This window comes from Setaria italica, chromosome I (genome assembly GCF_000263155.2).
Source record: "Setaria italica strain Yugu1 chromosome I, Setaria_italica_v2.0, whole genome shotgun sequence".
Taxonomy (NCBI): Eukaryota; Viridiplantae; Streptophyta; class Magnoliopsida; order Poales; family Poaceae; genus Setaria; species Setaria italica.
Genome location: NC_028450.1, coordinates 33607500 through 33628709, shown reverse-complemented (window position 1 = coordinate 33628709; position 21210 = coordinate 33607500). Strand labels below are relative to the sequence as shown.

At 46.5% G+C, this 21210-nt stretch overlaps 4 protein-coding genes across 7 annotated transcripts; all 4 read left to right on the top strand.

Moving 5' to 3' along the window:
• Window positions 1-2577: 2577 nt before the first annotated feature.
• LOC101784906 lies at window positions 2578-3542 on the top strand. Its single transcript, XM_012845452.1, has 4 exons — window positions 2578-2763; window positions 2858-2929; window positions 3048-3188; window positions 3345-3542. Exons 1-4 carry the CDS (start codon window positions 2578-2580, stop codon window positions 3540-3542), a joined length of 597 nt encoding a protein of 198 aa, XP_012700906.1.
• Window positions 3543-4026: 484 nt separating this feature from the next.
• LOC101761136 (protein INAPERTURATE POLLEN1) lies at window positions 4027-9105 on the top strand. Of its 2 annotated transcripts, none has more exons than XM_004953315.3 (3): window positions 4027-4990; window positions 8433-8509; window positions 8630-9105. In XM_004953315.3, exon 1 carries the CDS (start codon window positions 4293-4295, stop codon window positions 4968-4970), a length of 678 nt encoding a protein of 225 aa, XP_004953372.1. In that variant the 5' UTR covers window positions 4027-4292; the 3' UTR covers window positions 4971-4990; window positions 8433-8509; window positions 8630-9105. The 2 variants fall into 2 exon arrangements, with proteins under 2 accessions (XP_004953372.1, XP_004953371.1); XM_004953314.3 differs by having other exon boundaries at window positions 8433-8543.
• A 1965-nt stretch (window positions 9106-11070) lies between these two features.
• On the top strand, window positions 11071-15060 carry LOC101760189 (probable trehalose-phosphate phosphatase 1). Of its 2 annotated transcripts, none has more exons than XM_012843140.3 (12): window positions 11071-11242; window positions 12389-12495; window positions 12576-13002; window positions 13092-13232; window positions 13324-13395; window positions 13501-13593; window positions 13692-13748; window positions 13916-14017; window positions 14148-14225; window positions 14312-14452; window positions 14544-14636; window positions 14744-15060. In XM_012843140.3, exons 3-12 carry the CDS (start codon window positions 12724-12726, stop codon window positions 14792-14794), a joined length of 1107 nt encoding a protein of 368 aa, XP_012698594.1. In that variant the 5' UTR covers window positions 11071-11242; window positions 12389-12495; window positions 12576-12723; the 3' UTR covers window positions 14795-15060. The 2 variants fall into 2 exon arrangements, with proteins under 2 accessions (XP_012698594.1, XP_012698592.1); XM_012843138.3 differs by having other exon boundaries at window positions 12569-13002.
• A 787-nt stretch (window positions 15061-15847) lies between these two features.
• LOC101759235 (peroxisome biogenesis protein 19-1) lies at window positions 15848-19355 on the top strand. Of its 2 annotated transcripts, none has more exons than XM_004953309.3 (4): window positions 15848-16134; window positions 16230-16512; window positions 17511-17827; window positions 19047-19355. In XM_004953309.3, the coding sequence occupies exons 1-4, from the start codon at window positions 16001-16003 to the stop codon at window positions 19090-19092; spliced, it is 780 nt and encodes a 259-aa protein (XP_004953366.1). In that variant the 5' UTR covers window positions 15848-16000; the 3' UTR covers window positions 19093-19355. The 2 variants fall into 2 exon arrangements, with proteins under 2 accessions (XP_004953366.1, XP_004953365.1); XM_004953308.2 differs by having other exon boundaries at window positions 15849-16134; window positions 16227-16512.
• The last annotated feature ends 1855 nt before the right edge of the window (window positions 19356-21210 follow it).

Here is a 21210-nt window from a genome sequence, read left to right as displayed (position 1 = left end):
GCCGCCGCAAAGAGTTTGCGGTCCGTTTGGGAGCAAGGGATGTCCTGGCTCTCCCAGGAAGGTCCATCATTCATCCAGTCCTACCAGAGCCACCGTAACCGCAAGGTCCTGGAGAATTTTCCGAGGTGTAACACACCTAGCCCTCCTCCCCTCCTAGGCCTTGCAGACCGCATCCAATTCACTTTGCATAGTGGCTCCGTCCCCGCCCATAGGAATTTCCTTCGCTTAGCATCGATAATCTTCGGTATCTCTTTGGGCGCTTTGAGGGCTGACAGTAAGTAAACAGGCTGAGCAGTTAGTACCAATTTGACCAAAGTGAGTCTCCCAGCTGTCGACATATTTCTACCACTCCAACTATTTAACTTGGCCACGACCTTGTCTAACAAGGGTTGGAAATCTATAGCTTTTAGTCGCAGTGTGGATAGTGGTAGCCCAAGGTATTTGATCGGGAAGGCTCCCCTCCTCGCCGGTAGATTTTCCAGTACCACGTTCAATTGCACGCATTCGCAACAGATGGGGACGATAGTCGATTTGCGGAAGTTTGTTTTGAGACCTGTTGCTTCCCCGAAAATTTCGGGGATGTTAGTTAGTGCATCAATTTCCTTTTTTCTTGGTGCTATGAATAATGCCGCATCGTCCGCGTACATCGAAATATAGCATGAGGGCGCCCTTCCGTGTAGTCTGGTAAGGATGTTCATATCTGTCGCTAATTGCAAGATTCTTTGTAGTGGATCGATCACTATAACGGTGATAATGGGTCGCCTTGCCTCAACCCACGGCCATGTTTTATTGGTGGGTTCGGAGGACGCGTGAGGAAGAAGTAGACAGAATGGCCGCAGTCCAATCGCACCAGCGAGTGGGGAATCCCAAATGACGCAGAAGTAGGAGAAGGCAGTCCCATTGTATGGAGTCGAAGGCTTTAGTGATGTCCAATTTGAGGAAAATAGCTGGCACTTTGTTTCTACGATATCTTCTTGCCGTACTTTGCACTGTCATAAAGTTGTCATGGACCGTGTCCTAATGAACGCACTTTGGCATTTGGAGACAATTGCATTCATGTGGGGTTGTCAAATTAGTAGGTATGAATTCTTGTCTACGCAAGGCAACCAAAAAAAATGGGGAAAAAGATAAAATTTGCTGACCTTGATGGAACCACCCAGTACATGTTATCATAAGAACCGGGCAGAAGGGTGCAGCTCATTGTTCGATCATGCAGGCGGATTGTATAGAGTCGAACATCGTCACGGTAGTGTTTGTGTAGTAGATGGATATAGCCAGGCCGAATCCCAGCTCTACTTGCAGATGACAGCACACAAAGCAATTGTCGCCGGCAAAAATCGTCCTATCCCCGATGCTTTCAACCTTGTTCCAAACATAGGCCGAGGTGTCCAAGAGGTGAATGTCCATGTCGATAACTTCTGAGTTGTGAAAGCCATGGATGTAGAACTGCAGGAGGAAGATTTTGCCATCGGACTCCACCAAGCTCTCTTCAGACCGCCAGCGCATTGTGCTCGGGTGAGGTATGCCGCTCCGTTTAATATGGACGCCGTAGGAGGAAGGCATGGATACATCGATTGCGATGAATGTATCCATCATTGAGCGCACGTACATTCTACCTCGAGAGCTCACAATGTTACCCATGAACTTGTCAGGCAACTTCCGCTGCCGCCACTTCTCGTCACCAGGCCGGCAATATACTAGATACTTGTCATTGTACGTGGAGAACACGATGGTGCAATCCGGGGGAATCGTCGGAGAAGAGAGGGCGCACAGGGAGAGTTCCCGCGTCGTCCGCAAAGGAGGCAGCGGGATCTTGCACAGAGAGGCCAGGCTCAACAAGAAGCACTCTTTGGTGCCCTCGTCGAGCATGAGGAGCCATTCTCCTTGAACGCAGTCTAGACACTGCTTGCCTCCAGGCTTGCTTCTGCGAGGTCGGCGTCGAAGGGGTCGATGATCTCGCCCGATTCCTGCTCGCCGCCATTGAATCTGATGATGAGCGGTTTGGATCCGATCGCTAGCTCCGGAGGGACAGGCGAGTTCTTGGACGTCGACGCCACCCTCGAAGCAATACCGGGTACTCGGCGGCTTTGTCTAGATTGGAAAGTGTGGTTGGCTGGTTACTGGAACAAATCAATTAAGAAGAGGAAAACGCGGCGATATATGGGCAGGCTTTTCTATGCGGATGTGGTTTCCGATCGGGATTCCTATTGTGTGCGCGGAGCAGAAGGACCGGACTCCTTTTCGACCTTTTTCGATCCACAAGTCAGTACAACTCGAACTCTGCCGGCCCATTCGATCCTTTTCGATCCAGTCAGTACAGCTCGAAATCCGGTGCTGCTTTGGCTTTGTTGCCTGCTGGGCACTGCGCCCCTCGGGCCGAGTCGAGCATGCAGCGCCGAGAGTCAGAGCCCCAGAGACGGTGCCGAACCCCCGCGCTTTCCGGTCTTTGAATCCAGCCTATCGTGGCTGAAGCCGCCGCACTACATGCTCCCCTAATCCAACCGATCGAACCCGCGAGCAGCCGGCAGGATCCCTCGGCCCCCGCCCGGCGCGCCGATCGACCACCACAGGAGAGCCATGCAGCCGGCGGCCGTGCGCGGCGCGCCGCAGTGGCTGCGCGGCCTGCTTTCGGAGGAGTTCTTCGACGCGTGCGCCGCGCACCCTGGCGAGCGCAAGAACGACAAGAACCACTTCTGCGTCGACTGCGCCGCCGCGCTCTGCCGCCACTGCCTCCCCCACGAACCCGCCCACGACGTCCTCCAGGTACGCGATCACACGCGCCGTTACTAGGCTTATTCCTTCCATATCGATCTCAACTTCTTCACCTTTGATCGGGGGAATGTAACTAACTGCGAAGATCTGGAAGTACGCGTCCTGCTTCGTCGTGCGCGTCGACGACCTCAGGCGGTTCGACTGCGCGGGCATCCAGGTACGCTACTCGATCACTGTGTACGCGCGCGCACCACCTGGCGATCGTTACCGAGCTGCGACACGCGCTCCGTCATCGTTTCCTAGTCTTGACCAACCTACAGCGTGCGTGCATGCAGTTGCATACGGTGAGTGATCACGAGGTGGTGTTTCTGAACGAGCGCACGGCGAGAAAACGCTCGGCGAGCGCGGAGAATCCCTGCGCGGCGTGCGCGCGGCCGATGCCCTCCGGCCACGACTACTGCTCCCTCTTCTGCAAGGTAAAGAAGCACCGTGCGTGATCTCTGTTCCACAGGATCCCATGCGTACCCTTTGATCGTGTCCGGTCTACGTGTCGCACACTGTCACGTACGTAGGACGGTAGGAGTACCGTCTGACATTGCACGACACGGGTTGGCATTGATTGATTGGCGCAGGTGAAGCATCTTGGGGAGAGCGAGCACGGCCTGAGGCGCGCGCTACGCGTGAGCCGGCGGGAGGCGGCCGCCACGCCGGAGACGCAGAGCGGGAAGCGGAGGCCGGCGTCGTCGTCGGACGCGGGGCCGAGCTGCGGCGGGTCGTTGCGGAAGCGGGGCCGGAAGCAGCCCGAGCCGGAACGGGCGCCGTTCTGTTGACGTCCCGACCGTGGGCTTGGCCGCGTTTTGTGGTTGGACTGTTGCATGATCTTTTGCTTTTTGGATCTTTTGATTTGAGGGGATTGCTGCTATGGTGACGACTATAATGACTTTTATTTCGACTGGCGTACGTGTAAGCTAGAACAGCAGCCTAGCAGGAAGGAACTGGTTTAGTTATTGGTTCCTTATACAAGATCCGTTGTATCAAATTTATGGTACACTTCTCAAAAAAATTATGATACAAAGTTTGATTGGGAGGCTATGAATTAAGAATGGTTGGCACTAAAATTTAATTTCTTCGATCGGAAATGTATGTCCATCCATATTTGTCCTAAATTATTTTTCAATTCAATAATAGTTATCTAAAATCATACAAAATTATCTACTAGGCAGCAACGGTACAGCAGAAAACGATCGAGCTAGCTCGCCCACGGCAAACTCAATCCGTCGAGCAAGCATACAGCAAGCTCATTCTCATCCGGTTATCGCCTCACTCTGTTTTTCATCAGCCAAAGAAAGAAGAGGAAGAAGACGCAAAGAACCCGCAAAAGAACTGGACCGGGCCAAGAATTTCTGCCACGGCTCGGATAGCTCGCAGCCCACGACGCCCACCCCCGCATCCGGTGTCCGCCCGCTCCCTGCGTTCGTTCCTTCCCTCCAACTCCAACGCCGGCAAGCCGCCGACTCCAAGCGCCGAACCAACAACCGCCGCAATCGGGCCACACCAATCCCCCCGCCGAAATCGCAGGCATGCCGCGGCCCCCGCCTCCGGGCCGCGGGGCCCCGGGCGCCAGGCGACCGATGCGGGATTTCTTCGCCGCCTGGCTGGCCACCCTCCGCTCGCCGCTCCTCCCGCTGCTCCGCCGCGCTCTCTCCTCCTCGACCGGCTCCTGGGACGACCCGCTCTCCTCCGCCGCCGCGGCCGTCGAGGCCCACTTCCAGGCGCACTGGTCCGCGCTCGACGCCGCCGCGCGCCAGGACCCCGCGCGGGTCGTCGCCTCGGGGGACTGGCGCTCCCCGCTCGAGCTCCCCTTCCTGTGGCTCGGCGACGTCCACCCATCCCTCCTCACCTCGCTCCTCCGCACGCTCTCGCCCTCGCCGCGCCTCCTCGCCGCCGCCGACCGCGTCGACCGCCGGATCCGCGCCGCCGTCCCCGCCGTCTCCGACCGCCTCCGCCGGGCCCAGAAGGCCTTCGTGGTCGCCGAGGTGGCCGGCACCGCTGACGTGGAGGCGTTCCTGGAGGAGCTCAAGGGCGTCGCGCTCGCGGCGAACCGCCTCCGTCGGGGCGTTCTTTCGGAGCTCGTCGCCGCCGCCGGGGGTTACCAGGCGGCGCTCTACCTCGAGGCGCTATCGCGCTTCGTGCTATCCATGCACGACCCCGAGGTGCTCCGCCGCTTTGACCAGTGCCGCCCCTCGCCCGGTAGCTAGTCCCCCTTCTCGCTCCCAAGGTCCGTGCCGTTTCTTTCTCTGTTGCTTCATTTCTTTCGTTCGTGCAAATTCTTGGTTTCTGTATTGGGGGAATAGCAAGTTCATGCAAAAAGTTTTCAAGATAACGTTTACGAGCACAATGTAGGTCCATGTACAATATTTGAAGAAAATGTTGCACAAATATTGTGCAATGGTGTCTATGAAGTTGTTATGTGTATAGTGCAGTGCCAGTTTCTGTACAACCCTATTCTACAGATGGTTCCGTGAAACCATCTATTGACTGTACAAGGGAATGTCGTCAATGTCCGTTGAATTTGGGGCAAAATTATGAGATTTGGAGATTCTATTTTTGAGGGATGACATATGAAGATATGCCTATTTGGATATGCTTTAGCATTGCTTATCTGCAATTTTCATATGATCTATATATTCTGAGTACTTCAGCATCTTATTATTTGTGTACATTGCTCAGATTGCATGTGTAAGTGTATGGGTTGCTTAAAGTTTGCTCACGTGAACCTTTGTTTTGTGACAAATAAAATTGACTTGCGCAGATAGTGTGAGTGATGTATACTTCGCCTGCTTCCTCATGCAACTTTTGCCTGAATTTCAGTCTGACCTCACAAGTAGCATCTTTTATGTCTGAAATTGGGATCTACGTGTACCAGTTACTTGAGATTGAGATCTAATGTGCCCTGGTTGCTTGGGATTGAGATCTAATGCGCACAGGTTGCTTGGAATTGAGATCTAGCACGCACTGGTTGCTTTATAGAGTCAATGCTTTGTCAATCAGTTTTAATTGCCCATTCTGCATTTTTACCTGGCTATATTGAGCTGGAGTACATTAAACAATTTGGACATGGTTGCCGCCTGCTAGATGAATAGGATGGCAACTCACCATATCTTGGACAAATGTGTAATCCAAACATAAAAGTGATAACCACGAGATAATTCATGATGCCCCTACAAGAAAATGACAGCCATATTTCAATGGTATCCTTGTTACTAGGTGTTGTTGTTTAAGTGTTTCTTTGTCCAGCTCTACCAAACACATATGGCCTGTTTGCTATATTGTTTCAAATTTCAATGCTCTAACATGTTATTGGTACTCTGACACAAGTATTTTATGCCTCTGATGGCAGAGGACTTTAAGTTTAATTTATAGTATCTGTTGCTTTCTGTGAATACATGAACTGAAAATAGCCAGTTATCAGATTATCATAGGGGCCAGAGTCTAGATTGGCCCCCTATGTCAGGATGCGGAGACCGGGTTGGAATCCTGGCAGATCTACCCACAACTCTAGCAATGGTGCAACCACGTTTCTAGTTATCAGATTATCATCAATTGCAGTTTTGCCAGTTAGAACTAGTACTTGATGAAGTTATTGGTTTAGGGAATAACAATTGCTTCAATGGTTCTACTCAAGTCATGTTTTGTAATTAAGCATATAATTCTACATTATCACTCATATTCCAAAAATTCTACATTATCACTTGTGAAATTGTGGGTAAAAAACTTTTCAGAATGGACAACTTTACTAGAACCATGCATTTGCTGAGCTGCACATTGTCTGTCCTACTTCATTAGCACACTATTGCCTGTTGGTTGTAACAGATCTCAAATGTAACATGCATCCTTAGATCTAGACTTACATGCAAAGACATCCGATGGACCATCAACCATAGGGATATATGATTAATCGCATTAATAGATCTGCACACAAGATGATCCATCCTTCGTGGAGGATCCTTAGTGGAACATGCACATGCACACACAAATTCATTAATCTAGATAAAATTCTCCAAAGTTAAGGCACTGCAACCTTACCACCAACACTACAATCTTTTGAAGTAGGAAGGATATTTGCCTGCTGTTTTTCATTGATACACAAGGCTTTATTGCCCAACACTCATATGTCTGCTTTAGCTTGTAGAACCATTTTTTCTAAAGAATCTGGACCTGCTATAGCATGTAAAACTTGGTTCACAAAGGCTAGTAAGCACAGGACTCTATGCTTATGTGGTCCAAAGCAGCAAGGATTTATAGCAGTGCAAGAAACATGGAAAGAATATGTATACTGGTGGTCCAATCTAACCTCAACGTGTGATCTACAGTCTTATACTAAGTAAATAATGGGAGTCTGTTGGTTAGCATCAGGAACTTGTCATGGTCATAAAGAACAGTTTCTTTACAGTTCTTCCATGTGATGTGTGAAAAGATCACTGCTGGGTTAGGTGATGGTCTCCAAAAGTGCACCCAGAGGTCCCGTTGTTCACATAGTAGATCCATCGAATAGAACAAAGCCCTCTGGGTTCCATGTAGTTCCAGTCTGGCAGTTGCACATACAGGTGATTGTAAGTTTACAATAGATCACGCTGAAGTAGTGTTCATGAGTTTGTGTTCACAAGGACATAAATCTGTTCTCTTAGTTCACACAAATGTATATGACTGTTATTGATTTTCCCTTAATTCATCAGCAACCAGTGGGAGTGCATTCCTTTCATATCAGTTTTCTTGATTCGACATTTCTACCTTGTAGACTCTGAAACTTCATGTCATAAACATTCTAACTAGTTGGCTTTTGTATTTTATTCTGTATTTTTCTTCATAGCTGCGCATTGTTGAAGTTTAATGGTGTCTTCACGTATTGGCCTGACAATCTGCATGTTTTCATGAATCATGCACCAAAGAGGCTAAGTTTTAACACCATGTTAAAGATCTTGGGTTCTTATTATTATCTAACATTATATAAGCGCATCAAAAGAGAATATCCTTCGTATGCACCTCTTGGTGTCAGGGCAAAGGAGTGATGAACTGCACATTTGAGTTCTTTTCTGATCTGCCATGTTGCACCAATTTGTCGTGCAGCCTGGCCTTGACTTTCAGATTGAGCCATGAGCTTCCCTAGTAAATCTTGCACCCGCATGCAGCATGCTTGTATAGTGCAAAGCTGTTGCTTCTTGTGTGGGTTTGTTTGCAACCTGACAAGAGGAAACACCTGAACCCTGCATCGCATCTGTCTGTTTTATTACAGGACATGTGGGGTTGGTATGTGATGATAAGGTAAACTAAGACGATACGGCCAAGAATCTTTGCTGGTTGAACTTGTTTAATCATCTATTCTCCATACTTATCCGAACTACTACAGAACAAACAGATGTTCAAATCTACTTCTAAACTAATGTACTTGGCAGTTACTGGTAGTATTTCCTGGCTAATCATATTCTCATTTGACTTGCTATAGCATTGTCCTTTCAAGTTCTGGATGGACACATTTACTATAGTAGTGCACATGGCGTTCCTATTGGTTCTGATATTCTTGTTGGTGGTCAGATTAATCTATGCTACAAGTAACTAGAGAAACAGTAGGATCAGTACATCTGGAGTGATGCGTGAGTCTGATTTCAGAGTCAGAGTGCTATTGGCTATTTACTTACTGCTTGTGCCTGTTGATCATGCAGGCATCTTTGAGAAGCACGAGATGGGGTAGCAAGTGCTGGGCAGCGAGGACCAAACCAAGAAGACAAAGTATAATATTGTATGATACTCTTGTCCCAGTTAGATACAATCGGGTACAGATACAATGGCTGCTTCCCACATGCAATTTTTCATATCTGATGCTCATGAGAGCTCATGTTCTTCGCTTGTGTTTTGGCAGTGGCCAGTTGGGTGGTAGGTGGTGGTGAGCGACTCGAAAACGTTTGCAGCAGCGTCCTGTGAGCAGCTGCGCCTCGTGGATCCGACTTGGACTCCAATTTCTCCCCAAGGAACCATGTCGCCAGCAGTGACGCCTCAGTATTAACCCTCCTGAGAATTGACTTGATACCAAATCTTTTAGTGGGCAATGAAAAACAGAAAAGGTGACGGATGAAAGATGATGCACGTTTGTTTACAAGGACATGCGGTAACATCTGCATGGAATTGGCTAGCCACCGACCAATTAATATTGCAGTAGTACTCTATTGTATTTTGTGCATAATTTTTTATGGTGCAGAAGTTTCTTAGCATTGTTGACAGAGATATCTTATCTAGTCTCTTTGCATGGTCCCGGCCAAAGGCAGTGTGTACATCAGTGACATCTAATTGGTCCGTTGAGAATTTGCAGTACACTTGACTTCCTTTGCTTATTGGTTCCATTTCGCCCGCAAGATACCAACCATATGGGAGATGCATATATAAGTAATGTGGCAACTGGCAAGGGAACATCATGCCCATCGGTCATGCTGTTCAATGCCTTGTTTATATCTGCACAAGATTGCCATCAGCATTTGTTTATCTCATCTCCTCTCGTCTGTTTCCCGGCACGAACCAGCTGCTGTGGTGTCCGTGAGCGTGAGGTGCACTTGGTCTGTCAGTTTCCCGAAATAAAAATGACTCGCCGACGCGGCCTTCTCGCCGCCGAAGAGCCAGAGCCAAGCCCCAAAACTGGCATCGCCCTGCCGCACACAAGTTACAAGGAAGATACGCTCGCCCGCCGCGCCGGCGGCCCGGCGCTCGCTCTCGACTGGTAGTAGCACCTGTAACATCAACCCTCTCGCAAGTTGCAAAGCCAGGGCGCTCCGAAAGGAAAGACAGGTTACCGCAAGTTGCCGTCGTGTGCCCGAGAGGACCACGTGCCGCGGACAGCTACGGCGAGGCCCCTGTCGTGTATTCTTATGCCGATGTGCCGCGTTTCGCGGCGGTCGCGTCGTGCGACGGCGACGGGGCGCTCGGCCCCCAGCGCTCGGCGTGGGGAAGCAGCGGTACGGGGAGTAAAGCGCTAAAGCGATCGCGCCCGCCCCCTGCTGCGCCCTCTGAGCGTGACCGGACGCGCGCCAGCCGCCGCCGAGCCACGGATGGCCGTCCGAAACGTGCGCGCGTACGGCGAGCGGGCGACCGCGTCGCTTTCGCGCGGGGGGGTTGTCAGGTCAGGTCAGGTCAGGTCAGTAACCGTGGACGGGTCGGCGGGCCGCGAGGGGCGGGGGTGGTGGGACTTGGTGGTGGTTTCCTCGCGCCCGCCACCGGCCCCGTCCCCGGCCGCGGCGGGCCACGGCACGCCGAGGTGGCGGCGGGCGGGTGGTGAGGCCTCCACCGCGGCGGGGCCCGGCACGTCGACGCTGATGCGACGCCAGCTCCACGCTGAGGAGGACGCGGCTGCGGTTGAGGGTGACGTGGGTCGCGTGGTCCAATTGTCAGTGGTGGGCGAGCCCGGGCGCTTTTCCGGTGGGCCCGGACCGGAGGCGGGCTACGCGTCGGTCCGGTGGGTGGTGGTGTGCGGTTGCTGGCAGCTAGTTCCAGCAAAATGCTGGGTGCACACCACGGTCTCCCCTGGTGTGACGCCACCTGGTGATTCATTCTGAAGCCTATCTTTTATTTGTTGCAGTTTTATCAGTAACGGATACTACCTTTTATTTACCATCTCAATGGCTCGTAATATGGTTTGATAAAAGAAGTGGTATAGTTCCGGCTCATTCCTTCTCTACTTTCATGTGTTCTGTGTGTTTTTCCTTGCAATGAATTATTGTATTCTGATCAGTTTTAAGACAGAAGTCTTAGTGCGTATTTTTCATGATAGATGTAACTAAAGATTGAAGATGCAGTAGAATGTTCAATTCCTTGTTTTATTTATATAAGAAATGTTAGTGTAGCTTGTAGATCTAAAAAATAGTATGAACGCTCGGCCCCACATAAAAAACATAGCATGTAGGTTGGTACCTACGCGGATTCATACGGGCATGGGATTTGTGTGACCTGCAATTTTGTTATGTCATCATATAGCTTATTCGGTTTAAGGGGAACATTTAAACGACATATACATATTTAATACCACGGTTTTCCTTTGACTTCTTTCTGATATCTTTTTATTAAGCAAATACGGTGCAATATAAAAATAAACATATATAGTCCACAAATAATAGTTATATTAATTAAAGAGTGCATCTAGCCACCATGGCCATGCTTCAGACGTCAACATTTAGCAAGTGAGACGTTACATTGTCAAGTCTCAAAAGGAATCCGACATAATAAAACCATCTAATGCTAAAGAGTTATTCTACACCAGGGGCACGCAAAATTGTGTGGACTCCAACCTAGGGTTCCTAACAAATATCCCGTAACAAAATATGCAGGCGTCATTGAATTCTCCAAAGATTTCTTCTCCCCGCTCCTCTATATATAGCCCTTGAATCGACGGCCGACGCCATTCTCCTCTCCTCCATTCTTCCTCTCCCTCCCCACTCGGTGAATTGGCTCACGCATCTCGTGTTCATTCCAAGCCCTCCATCGTATTAAGGTGTGCATCTTTTGGTCATCTTCCTTATTTCCTTTTGGTGTGCAATCCTTTCCTCAGAACTTGTTTTGGAGTTCATTCATGTTCTGCTTCTGCAAAATTTGGGCACAAAAGTGTATCGACTAAACTTCAGTGTCCCTTCCTGGAAAACAAGAGATGCTTTCTTTTCTGCTTGTGGGGCTACTTTGTTTCAATTGATTGATGGTTTTTATGTATGTAGGTCCGTAGAAAATAAGTGAAATGCTGCAAAAATGTGCCAAATCTGAAATTTCCTTTAGAAGCATCTCATGGTTAGAACTTGTAAGAGGTACAGAACAGTTCTTGGATCAAAGTTAGGACACCTTCCTACTGAATCTGCCATTCCCCTCGTGGGAGCTGCTATTGTTCTGCTTCTGCCTGACTGCATTCATAGCATGTACTCGGTCATTCCCCTTCTCTTGACCTGTTCGTTCCTATTCCATCCCCACAGTCTAGTGGAGTATTCTTCTTGACCTCTTAAATTTGTCATGATAAAGTCATTCTTCCGTGCACCTGTTCTCTTTGAAATAAATCAATGTCAACGTTCTCACCTAATATCCTGAAAGTAATTCGTGAAACATTTTCTCTCAAGATTTCCAAGATGACATTTTCTCGATAAAAGATCCGTAGCATGACGTTCTTGTGCTTACATCACATCTTATTCGAACATACAGCTGACGTTCTTATAGTATATGCTTTCTATCGCAACTTAACTATAGCGACGCAACTGCTCTTTCAAGGTTGGTAGCATCGGTTAAATTGCGTACTGAAAATAGTGTTAGGTTTACCTACCATGTCTCTAGGTCAGAACACTCATCAAGACATTAACATAGCTATGGGCCCAAGCACACATGGCCACAGTGATTAGGCGAACATGTCATTATGCTAACTCCTTTCTCTCTTGTCCTAAAATGTGTGTATAGTCGACCTTTTGAAACTTTAACCACTGATCCACGTAAATGAAGTCTCATAAAACATATATTTTCCATCAAGAACACGTTCCTATATCATTATACTTTGACCACAAATAAAGGAGAAGGGAGTAGTTGTAAATTATGTTAACTTTGCTAATGATCACAATTTTTGTTTTGCAAATATTCTACTCATATTTTTCTTTCTTGACTGGTGCAGTGGAGCTTTCTGAATATCAAATTGCAACAGAGCTGGATTTTATGGCCATCCCTATGAAGCAATCCGGATTCCTGATATAGATGTTTCCTTGTTCTGAACATGAGAAGGTACACGACATATCCTAAGCCACCTTTTCATTTCTCATATAAGAGATGCACTTATCTTTTGTTCTCTGATCAGTTCTCAGGTATTCTGCTGTTGATGAACTGCCTCCACACCTGCAGTGACAAGAAAACGCTCAAGAAGTGGTTTTTCATCGACAAAACAGTAGGCTGAATTCAGTTCAGAGAAAGAGACAACACTTGACCACTGTTCCCTTTCTTGATTCATCCCCAATGGATATGAGCACCAGCTCACCTGTCATCACCGATCCGTTGTCGATAAGCCCCCCACTGTTAGGAAGCTTGGCCTCAAATATGATGCAGTTTTCAGTCATGTCCGGAGGCTGCTCCAGTCCCAGCATGAACGTGAGCGCCAGTAGGCGTAAGATCGAAGAGGTCCTTGTCAATGGCCTGCTGGATGCAATGAAATCCTCATCACCGCGCAAGAAACACAATCTCGCCTTCGGCCAGGGCAATTCACTTGACGAAGATCCTGTTTACAGTTCATGGATGGTAAGTTACATATGCAGTTTTGACTTTTGAGTGGCCTACTTCCTTTAGAGATGGATGCAAAATGTACTAATGGCTATCTTATGTTGCAGTCAAAATGCCCTTCTGCTCTGACGTCCTTCAAGCAGATAGTAGCCAATGCACAGGGCAAGAAGATTGCTGTGTTTTTGGACTATGATGGTACCCTGTCTCCTATAGTGGACGATCCCGACAAAGCATTCATGTCCCCAGTGGTAAATTAGAATAACCTGTTCCAAGTACTTAAATAGCATTACTTGATCATTAAAAAATTACTAATACTCTGTCCGTAAACCTACTATTCAGATGAGAGCTGCTGTGAGAAATGTCGCAAAGTCCTTCCCTACTGCAATTGTCAGCGGAAGGTCACGCAAGAAGGTATCGATGATATGTTTGTGTATCTTACTGTGCTAGTATCAAAATCCTAGTCATATGCAAGTTATATATCGTCTGACATCTGCTTTTGTTTCTCACTCCATGCAGGTGTTTGAATTCGTAAAACTGAAGGAACTATACTACGCTGGAAGTCATGGTATGGACATAGTGACATCTGTAGCAGAACATAATACTGAAAAGGTGAGGCCTTCTTGCTAATAGCACTGAATTCTATTCTGTTATTATTAGCATACAGTTCTGTGCATAATACTTATCAATCCCTTGAATTCTACTTGCAGTGCAAAGAAGCCAATCTCTTCCAACCTGCTTGCGAGTTCCTTCCTATGATTGATGAGGTGTGTTTCTTTTATAACTACTGCAGCTAACAAAGTACGTTGCTTACTTCAAATGGACAGTACAAACTTATCCATAAAAATGATGGCACTATCTCTATTTGATTTGTGTGCAATTCTGTAACTGTTCTTGATGGGTGATATATTACTGAGACACATTTCTGCAACAGGTTTCCAAGTCCCTCTTGGAGGTCATAAGTGGAATTGAAGGTGCTAGTATTGAGAACAACAAATTCTGCGTATCTGTACATTACCGCAATGTAGCAGAGAAGGTGAACATTTGCACCTCAAACTTTAGGCGCTCTTGCCTCTTTTCTTGTTTTATACTCTGACAGTTCTTCCAAGAACTTTAGGAGTAAGTACTGGCCAATTTATCTGACAGTTTTGTGCGGTTGTTTTCAGGACTGGCAGGTTGTTGCACGACTCGTAAACGAAGTCTTGGAGGCCTTTCCTCGTCTCAAAGTAACCAATGGACGAATGGTAGGAGACTAGACTATTTTACTAGGTCTGGCACAAATCGTGATAGTTCTTCCAAGATTTAACATAAATCTTTCACAATTCTTCAGGTTTTAGAGGTTCGTCCAGTGATTGACTGGGACAAGGGAAAGGCCGTGGAGTTCCTGCTTCAATCACTCGGCTTAAACGACTCTGAAAATGTGATTCCTATCTACATCGGAGATGATCGAACAGACGAAGACGCATTCAAGGTTGCTACATCTTCTGAAGGAACTTCTGTGGTTGCACATCTCACTCATTCTAAAGGCGTCTAATCTCTGAATCTTCGGTGTCTCGCCTCAGGTACTTCGAGAGCGGAACTGTGGATACGGAATACTAGTTTCGCAGGTGCCCAAGGACACTGAAGCCTTCTACTCGCTGAGAGACCCATCTGAAGTAAATCTCTCTTCTCATGACCTCTTCAGTTTTTCCTTGTACCCTGTTGGTTCCATTCAGTCTAGTGATCTTGTCTGGTGATTCTAATCTGAGTTTGCTTGACGTAGGTGATGGGGTTCCTCAATTCCCTGGTGAGATGGAGGAAGCGCTCACTGTGACGAAACCGAAAATACGATGATTGATCCAGAAGTCGTGAAAATAACTGTGGTTCGTGCGGCGGCAATTTTGTAGAGTTGGACACACCGGGTGGCTCATTCTTTCATGCCTGTCATTGTTTTTTTTTCCTTTTTTGTTCGTGTTCTTTGCCGCTGAGATAATGATCGGTGGCTGGCTTACCCTCTTGCAACTGTAGTTTGTAAGCAAGAGGGCCTCTTTCCTGTTCAGTATGGTTAATAAAACTGGGACGCTTACTCTTTTTTTTTTACCTTGCTGTGCTCCCTGCATCTTGCATCTGCCAGTGGTGTCCATTTGTTTCCAAGGTCATGTGGTGTCGTCGTGCGTGTCTGAAGTCAGAAGCATCAAGCATTTGATTGAGTGCCGGATGCTGATGCTTGCTGCTGTCCCAAGTTAAACTGAATCGATAACTGTTCAATGGCAAGCACCCTGCGGGTAAATCCACAGGGGAGGAAACATGAAAAACCCAACAACAGCTCAACGAATATAGTCCTGTACTCCATCCGTTCCGTTTCAAATTGTAAGTCATTCTAAGAATTTTGAAGAGTCAAAGCATCTCGAGTTTGACCAAATTTATATGATAATATAATAACATTTATGATGTCAACTAAGTATCATTAGATTCTTTATCAATTATATTTTCATAGTATATCTATTTGATGTCATAAATCTTTATATTTTTTCTATAATTTTGGTCAAACTTAAGATGCTTTGACTCTCCAAGATTCTTGGAATGACTTATAATCTGGGACGGGACGAAGGGAGTAGTTTTCTTCTCTTTTAAACACCACAAAAATAGAGTAGTTTGTTGCGAGTAAGATTCAGAGTTGTGGGACTTGGGGACGCTCTCAAAGCGGGTGTTCGCCGAATTTGATTTCACCTTCACCCGTGCCCGGCACCGGCAGTTTGTTCCGTGTCAAGTGTCTACAGCCGCCGTTGGATCGGTTGCTAATTGACTCCAAGGATCACGATCCGACGGCTGCGAGCGCCCCCGTCCTTACCTGCCGACCAGAAAAGGAATCGAGCCGGCTGCCGCCTGCCGGCCGTGTTCTCTTCTTCCCCTTCACGCACGCCCAAACCCCCATCATCCCAACCCAATTCTCACACGCCTGCTGCTGCCGCCGCCCCAGCCCCAAATCTAGGAGCACGGCCGCCGTCGCGGCTTCTGAGGCGCAGCGGAGCTTCCGGCGATGGCCTCCTCCAACTCCAGCTCCGCCGCCGCCGCCACGGCCGCTGACGGGGGCGACGACCTCGATCAGCTCCTAGACAGCGCGCTCGACGACTTCACCAGCCTCGATCTCTCCGCCTCCGCCGCTCCCAAAAGGTACCGCCTCTGGTCCTTCCCCTCGCAGTCAATAGCACCTTCAGCTAGGTGTTTGCGCAAATCACTGACTCGGCGTCTGTCTCCCCGTGCAGCAGCGGCAGCGAGGCCTCCGCGTCGGCGTCGGGGTCGGGTGCCAAGGGGCCGGTGCTGGGGCTGGGGCTAGGGCTGCCGGACCCCAAGGCGCCGAAGCGGCGCGGGGCGAAGCCTCCCCCGCTGCCGAGGGGCGCGTGCGCGTCGGAGGCGCTCGAGAAGCTTACGCGCGAGACGCGGGAGGCGGTGCGTGGGCTCGAGACGGCCACCGGCGGTGTCCCGTCACTGGACGACGATGCCATGATGGAGGAGTTCGTCAAGCAGTTCGAGGAGTTCGCAGGGGCGCAGGTACCATCGCTTTAGCCTGCCTGTTCAATGGAATACCTACTGCTCCATCGCACTATCGCAGGCACAATTGCTGAATAGTTGTTTCATTCAGGATAACATCATATAGTTTGTTCCTTGATACAAGAAAGAACATTTCATATTACTGAACCATTGGATATTTCACATTGACATTTCATTGAAAGGTTGTCAGGCTACTTTTGATATTGGAGCATAGACAATTTATGGAATAAGGATGCTCGTTTTCCCTATCCTGCTAATTTTTTTTGCTATGTTGAAGTCCTATGGATGAATTGAGACTTGGTAGGCATGGACGTTAGGGGTGGGCATTACTGATGACTGGTACGCTGATACGGCTTTAGCTTTCTTATAAGACTCTTTACTTTATACCTATGGAAGGAAAGAGGTTTTGTTTCGGAGCAGCAGCACAGCAGCAGTAGGTTTCTTATAAGACTCTTTACTTAGTCAGGCGTTTGACGAATTGGGGAGTGTAATGGGCAAATGAATCTGTTAGCTGCACATCGGCAGTTTGGTATTCATACTTGATAGGTAGTTACCCTCCAGTTTCTGTTACTTGTACTAAAAGAAGTGCATTTGATTTGACTGAACTATTATATACTTCACTTATTTTTATCTCATACTACTGTTTGATGTTAAAGCATAATTAATTTACAGAGTAATAATTTCACAAGAACATATATTTGTGGCCATGGTTCCTGAAAACCACATTTTTCTTGACTAGTTGGCCATTGCTACTGATCCCAGATTTTATGGTCATAATGTTTCATAAAACCCCACCCAATCTAGTTAAAGCTCATTGACTGTTTGATACGCTCCGCTTGTTGATCCACTTGACACTCCGTTTATGAAATTCTTTGACCATAAAACATGGCATTAAGTTTTCTTCAGCTACGAGTACGAAACCTGTGGTTTTCTGATTTACTCCATTTTTCACTTGCGCCTGTACACTTGAACTAATGATTTTCTTTTATCATCCACAGGATATGGACTCTATTGTTGAAACAATGATGCAGCAACTTTTGTCCAAGGAGATTCTTCATGAGCCCATGAAAGACATTGTGGAAAAATATCCAAAATGGCTGGAGGATAACAAAGGTACAATAAGCAAAGAAGAATATGAGCGTTACAACAATCAGCTCGGACTCATGGTGAAGCTTATTGAGGTCTATGAAAATGATCCTGAGAACATGACTAAGATTTTTGACATCATGCAAAATATGCAAGAATGTGGTCAGCCCCCCAGTGATCTTGTCCAAGATATTGTACCTGATCTGGATCTGAGCAAGTTGGGGCAGCTGTGAGTTTTTCATATTTTTCCAGCAAACCATTCTGCCATTAATGTCTATATGCATGTTCATGCCGATCAAAGTCTATAATCAAAAAGGCTTCTGGTTTTTTTTTTCTGTTTGAAAACATGGCCCAGCATGCATTTTATGGATCCAATAATGTTCCAACAACATGTTGGTTTGGTCAAGCAAAAATATTGTTCCTAGACTTTCTCTAGATATATGCATGCCTCTGCAGTTCTTTTTTTTTTTGGTTGTCTCTGAAGAAGTGGACCGTGAAAAAAAAACAAATAGTTTGAAATATAAGAAAGACCTGTGGTTAAAAAGAATCTTATGAAGAATTCAATGTTGCTCTGATCATTCACAGTTATGTAATTTGACTTTCTTTTTATCCTGTATCCTCAGTAGGTGCTAATTCTTAGTCATCTGCCTTTGCAAATATGAAATTTTGTTAGCCAATTTTTAATTGTATAACTATTGGCATTGCCCTGTGGTGATAATTGGGCCATATGAGCAAATTCTGTAGCTCCTAGAAAGCTGGGTGATGCAAATAAACTGGATTATCGTAGTTGAACATAGATTTCACTTTCATGTGTTTGAAAGAGAGAAACTGTCTTCTCCAGTTTACTGTTTGTTTGAAATTGAAAATAGCTGTCTTATAGATTAAGTTGGCATTTTTTTCCATCAGTAGGTGGATGTATGGTTTTGCCGTTGCTTTTAAATATGAAATATTCTTTTGCTTGACTGTACTAATGCTCAATTAGTGGTGGTGGTGACTGGTGAAAGAACATCACCCAGTAATGCTCAATTAATGCTCAATAAGAACAGTTTGCTTGACTGAACAAGTCATGAAGCACATGACAAGTTGAATATTGGTAGTTCAGACGATTATAGTTGAACATCAATTGCACTTTAATGTTTGAGCAGTCATTTTCCAGTGTAACATTTGAACAGTAGAGCCGCTGTCTTGTAGTAGATTAGGTGGCCATTCGCGAAATAAAATTTTTGTATTTTTTGAGAAATTTTAGCTTAGCTTGAGTTTCATCTGTGTTGTATTATAACTAGAATTTGCATGCTTCTGCACTATATTCATAGAGTAGATGGTTTGCCTTATGGTATCTTATTCATTCTTTTCTTAATCTCATCCAAATTCATTCTTGCATAAGATGTATGGTATACATTGGTTGTGCATCCCCTATCTGACTATTTATGGTTTCCACAATGTTACAGGTCTCCTGAGATGCTTGAATCAGCACCAAATTGTTGTGTAATGTGATGAGTGAAGAATTCCATTTTGGATGCAAATTCCATGGAGTTTTCTTTACCTCTACGAGCCCCCTTTTGGCTTCTGTAGCTTGAAGATAATTTTCATCTGGATAATCTGTAAAGCCTCACAATTATATAATGAATTCATGGTTCTTTATGGTTCTTGAGTGAAAGCTATATTCTTTCCCGTTGATGTATTGTAATGTCCCTTCCTCTCCTACCAACTTCAAATTTTTTTCATAGACCTGTTTTGAATTCTACCCAATTTTCTTATATGCCCCTCTGGTTTAGTGACGCAGTTCTGTTACCATTACCATTTGGTACTACTAGATTTTTTTTCTTTAGGAACGAATGGTCCGTGGTTTGAACTTTGGTCATGGATGCATACATATTTAAAAGCTGACGATGATTTGTTTAGATTTGTCTCGCGAAGTACCTTTACAACATTCTAGCTTTGATATGCTTGCAACTACTGCCTCCGATCCCAAATGCAACCCAATCAAGATTTGTCAAGAGCAAATAATTTTTTCAATTTGATCAGTCATAGCTACAAATTCATATAAATTGACACTATCAAGATTGATGTCCTTGCATAATGGACTTTTATTTAGAATTGGAGGGGTACGTCCTAGGTCGTTTTATCATTCTTATATTCATAGTTTTTACTATGTTTCGTTTTGAAAATGTTGACAGGAGCGCTGCCTTGCATTTAAGAGGAAAAGAGGTTCCATATTACAGATAGTTGTCAATTACATAAATGAGATGGTCTCTCTCGAACACTAGAACATAAAGATAGGCAAACAACATTAAGATACAAGGAGCTCATCTCCTAACAAAGGATTCCCACATGCTTGCCGGCGTGTATTGATGTCATCTTGAATCAAACCGAGAACTTGGTCAGGGCGAAGAGATTTGTTGTCGAAGACTCCTCGGTTTCTTTACTTCCATATATGCCACGTTTTGTACATCATGATTGTTGCAATGGATCATCATCGCTTGCCATTCAGCTTGGCTAGAGATCTGTTACACCATTCTTTAATGTCCTCCTCATCCCCTTGCTCCATTGTTGCATCAGCGCCTGTCCAATTGGCAACCAGAAGCCATACTTCTTTTGCATAGGAGCATTGTAGACATAGATGAGACGCTGTTTCTGGAGCTTGATCACAAAAAGCACAAATTGGTGAGCATGGCTAGTTCCTTGCCATGAGTTTATCTGCTGTGAGGATTTTGCTCTGAACTAGCAGCCATGCAAAGAACTTCTGCTTTCCTTCTGCGTGGGCTCTCCATATATTCATGGCTTGAAAGGATGAGTACGTTCCTTGTAATTGTGCCATGTACGTAGACTTTAAAGTGTATGCACCAGTTGATGTCCATTTTCATCAGATGCTATCCTCCTCACTATTTAGCTGAACATTTTGAACCAAGTCCCATAATGCGATGAACTGAATCATTTCTTCAACCGAGTTCATACACCATAGTCCTCTTGTCCAATTGTGATTAGTTACATCTTCCTGCACCAATCGATTTTTCCTCCAAGCAAGCTTGAAAAGGTTAGGTGCTATGTCCATCGGTGTTCTACCATTGAGCCAGCTGCACTGCCAAAACTTTGCACGTGTTCCATCTCCAACGGTCACAACTGTGCTTGCTCTGATTAGCTGTCGATCTATGTTGCTGCAGGGCGTTGTAGTTTCTACCTAAGACCTGTCCGGTTCATTCCATTCATACCATAACCACCATAATCTAATGCTCGACTGAAAGTGTCCAGGTCCAGGATCCTAAGTCCACCCTTGCTTTTAGGCAGCACAGCCTTTTTCCATCTCACAAGATAGTGAACTCGTGCATTATCAGAACCCTTCCATAGAAAACCCCTTCTCAGCTTGTCAATCTTTTTGAGAGCCTAGTTTTGCAAGGAGAAGTCCGAGAGAAATATTCCCAAATTCCTTCTCACCTCTTCCTCCGCTTGCAGCACCTTCTCCGTCTTTAATGCTACTTGCTGCGCCTTCTCCGTCTTCAGTGCCCGCTCATTGAAGCGACGAGAGCACGGGCTGTCTTCTTCAGAGTCTGCGCAGTAGAGTAGGTCCAGTGCCTCTTCCGCGGCGTGCGAAGAGGCTGGCGAGCTGTGGTAGGC

Bases quoted from the DNA above. Each gene is read 5' to 3' on its own strand.
- LOC101784906 (XM_012845452.1), top strand. From the start codon at position 2,578: ATGCAGCCGGCGGCCGTGCGCGGCGCGCCGCAGTGGCTGCGCGGCCTG. The intron at 2,764-2,857 runs GTACGCGATCAC...CTAACTGCGAAG, and splicing joins CCGCCCACGACGTCCTCCAG to ATCTGGAAGTACGCGTCCTG. The intron at 2,930-3,047 runs GTACGCTACTCG...GCGTGCATGCAG, and splicing joins TCGACTGCGCGGGCATCCAG to TTGCATACGGTGAGTGATCA.
- LOC101761136 (XM_004953315.3), top strand. From the start codon at position 4,293: ATGCCGCGGCCCCCGCCTCCGGGCCGCGGGGCCCCGGGCGCCAGGCGA.
- LOC101760189 (XM_012843140.3), top strand. From the start codon at position 12,724: ATGGATATGAGCACCAGCTCACCTGTCATCACCGATCCGTTGTCGATA. The intron at 13,233-13,323 runs GTAAATTAGAAT...CCTACTATTCAG, and splicing joins AAGCATTCATGTCCCCAGTG to ATGAGAGCTGCTGTGAGAAA. The intron at 14,226-14,311 runs GTAGGAGACTAG...ACAATTCTTCAG, and splicing joins AAGTAACCAATGGACGAATG to GTTTTAGAGGTTCGTCCAGT.
- LOC101759235 (XM_004953308.2), top strand. From the start codon at position 16,001: ATGGCCTCCTCCAACTCCAGCTCCGCCGCCGCCGCCACGGCCGCTGAC. The intron at 16,135-16,226 runs GTACCGCCTCTG...CTCCCCGTGCAG, and splicing joins GCCTCCGCCGCTCCCAAAAG to CAGCGGCAGCGAGGCCTCCG. The intron at 17,828-19,046 runs GTGAGTTTTTCA...ACAATGTTACAG, and splicing joins CTGAGCAAGTTGGGGCAGCT to GTCTCCTGAGATGCTTGAAT.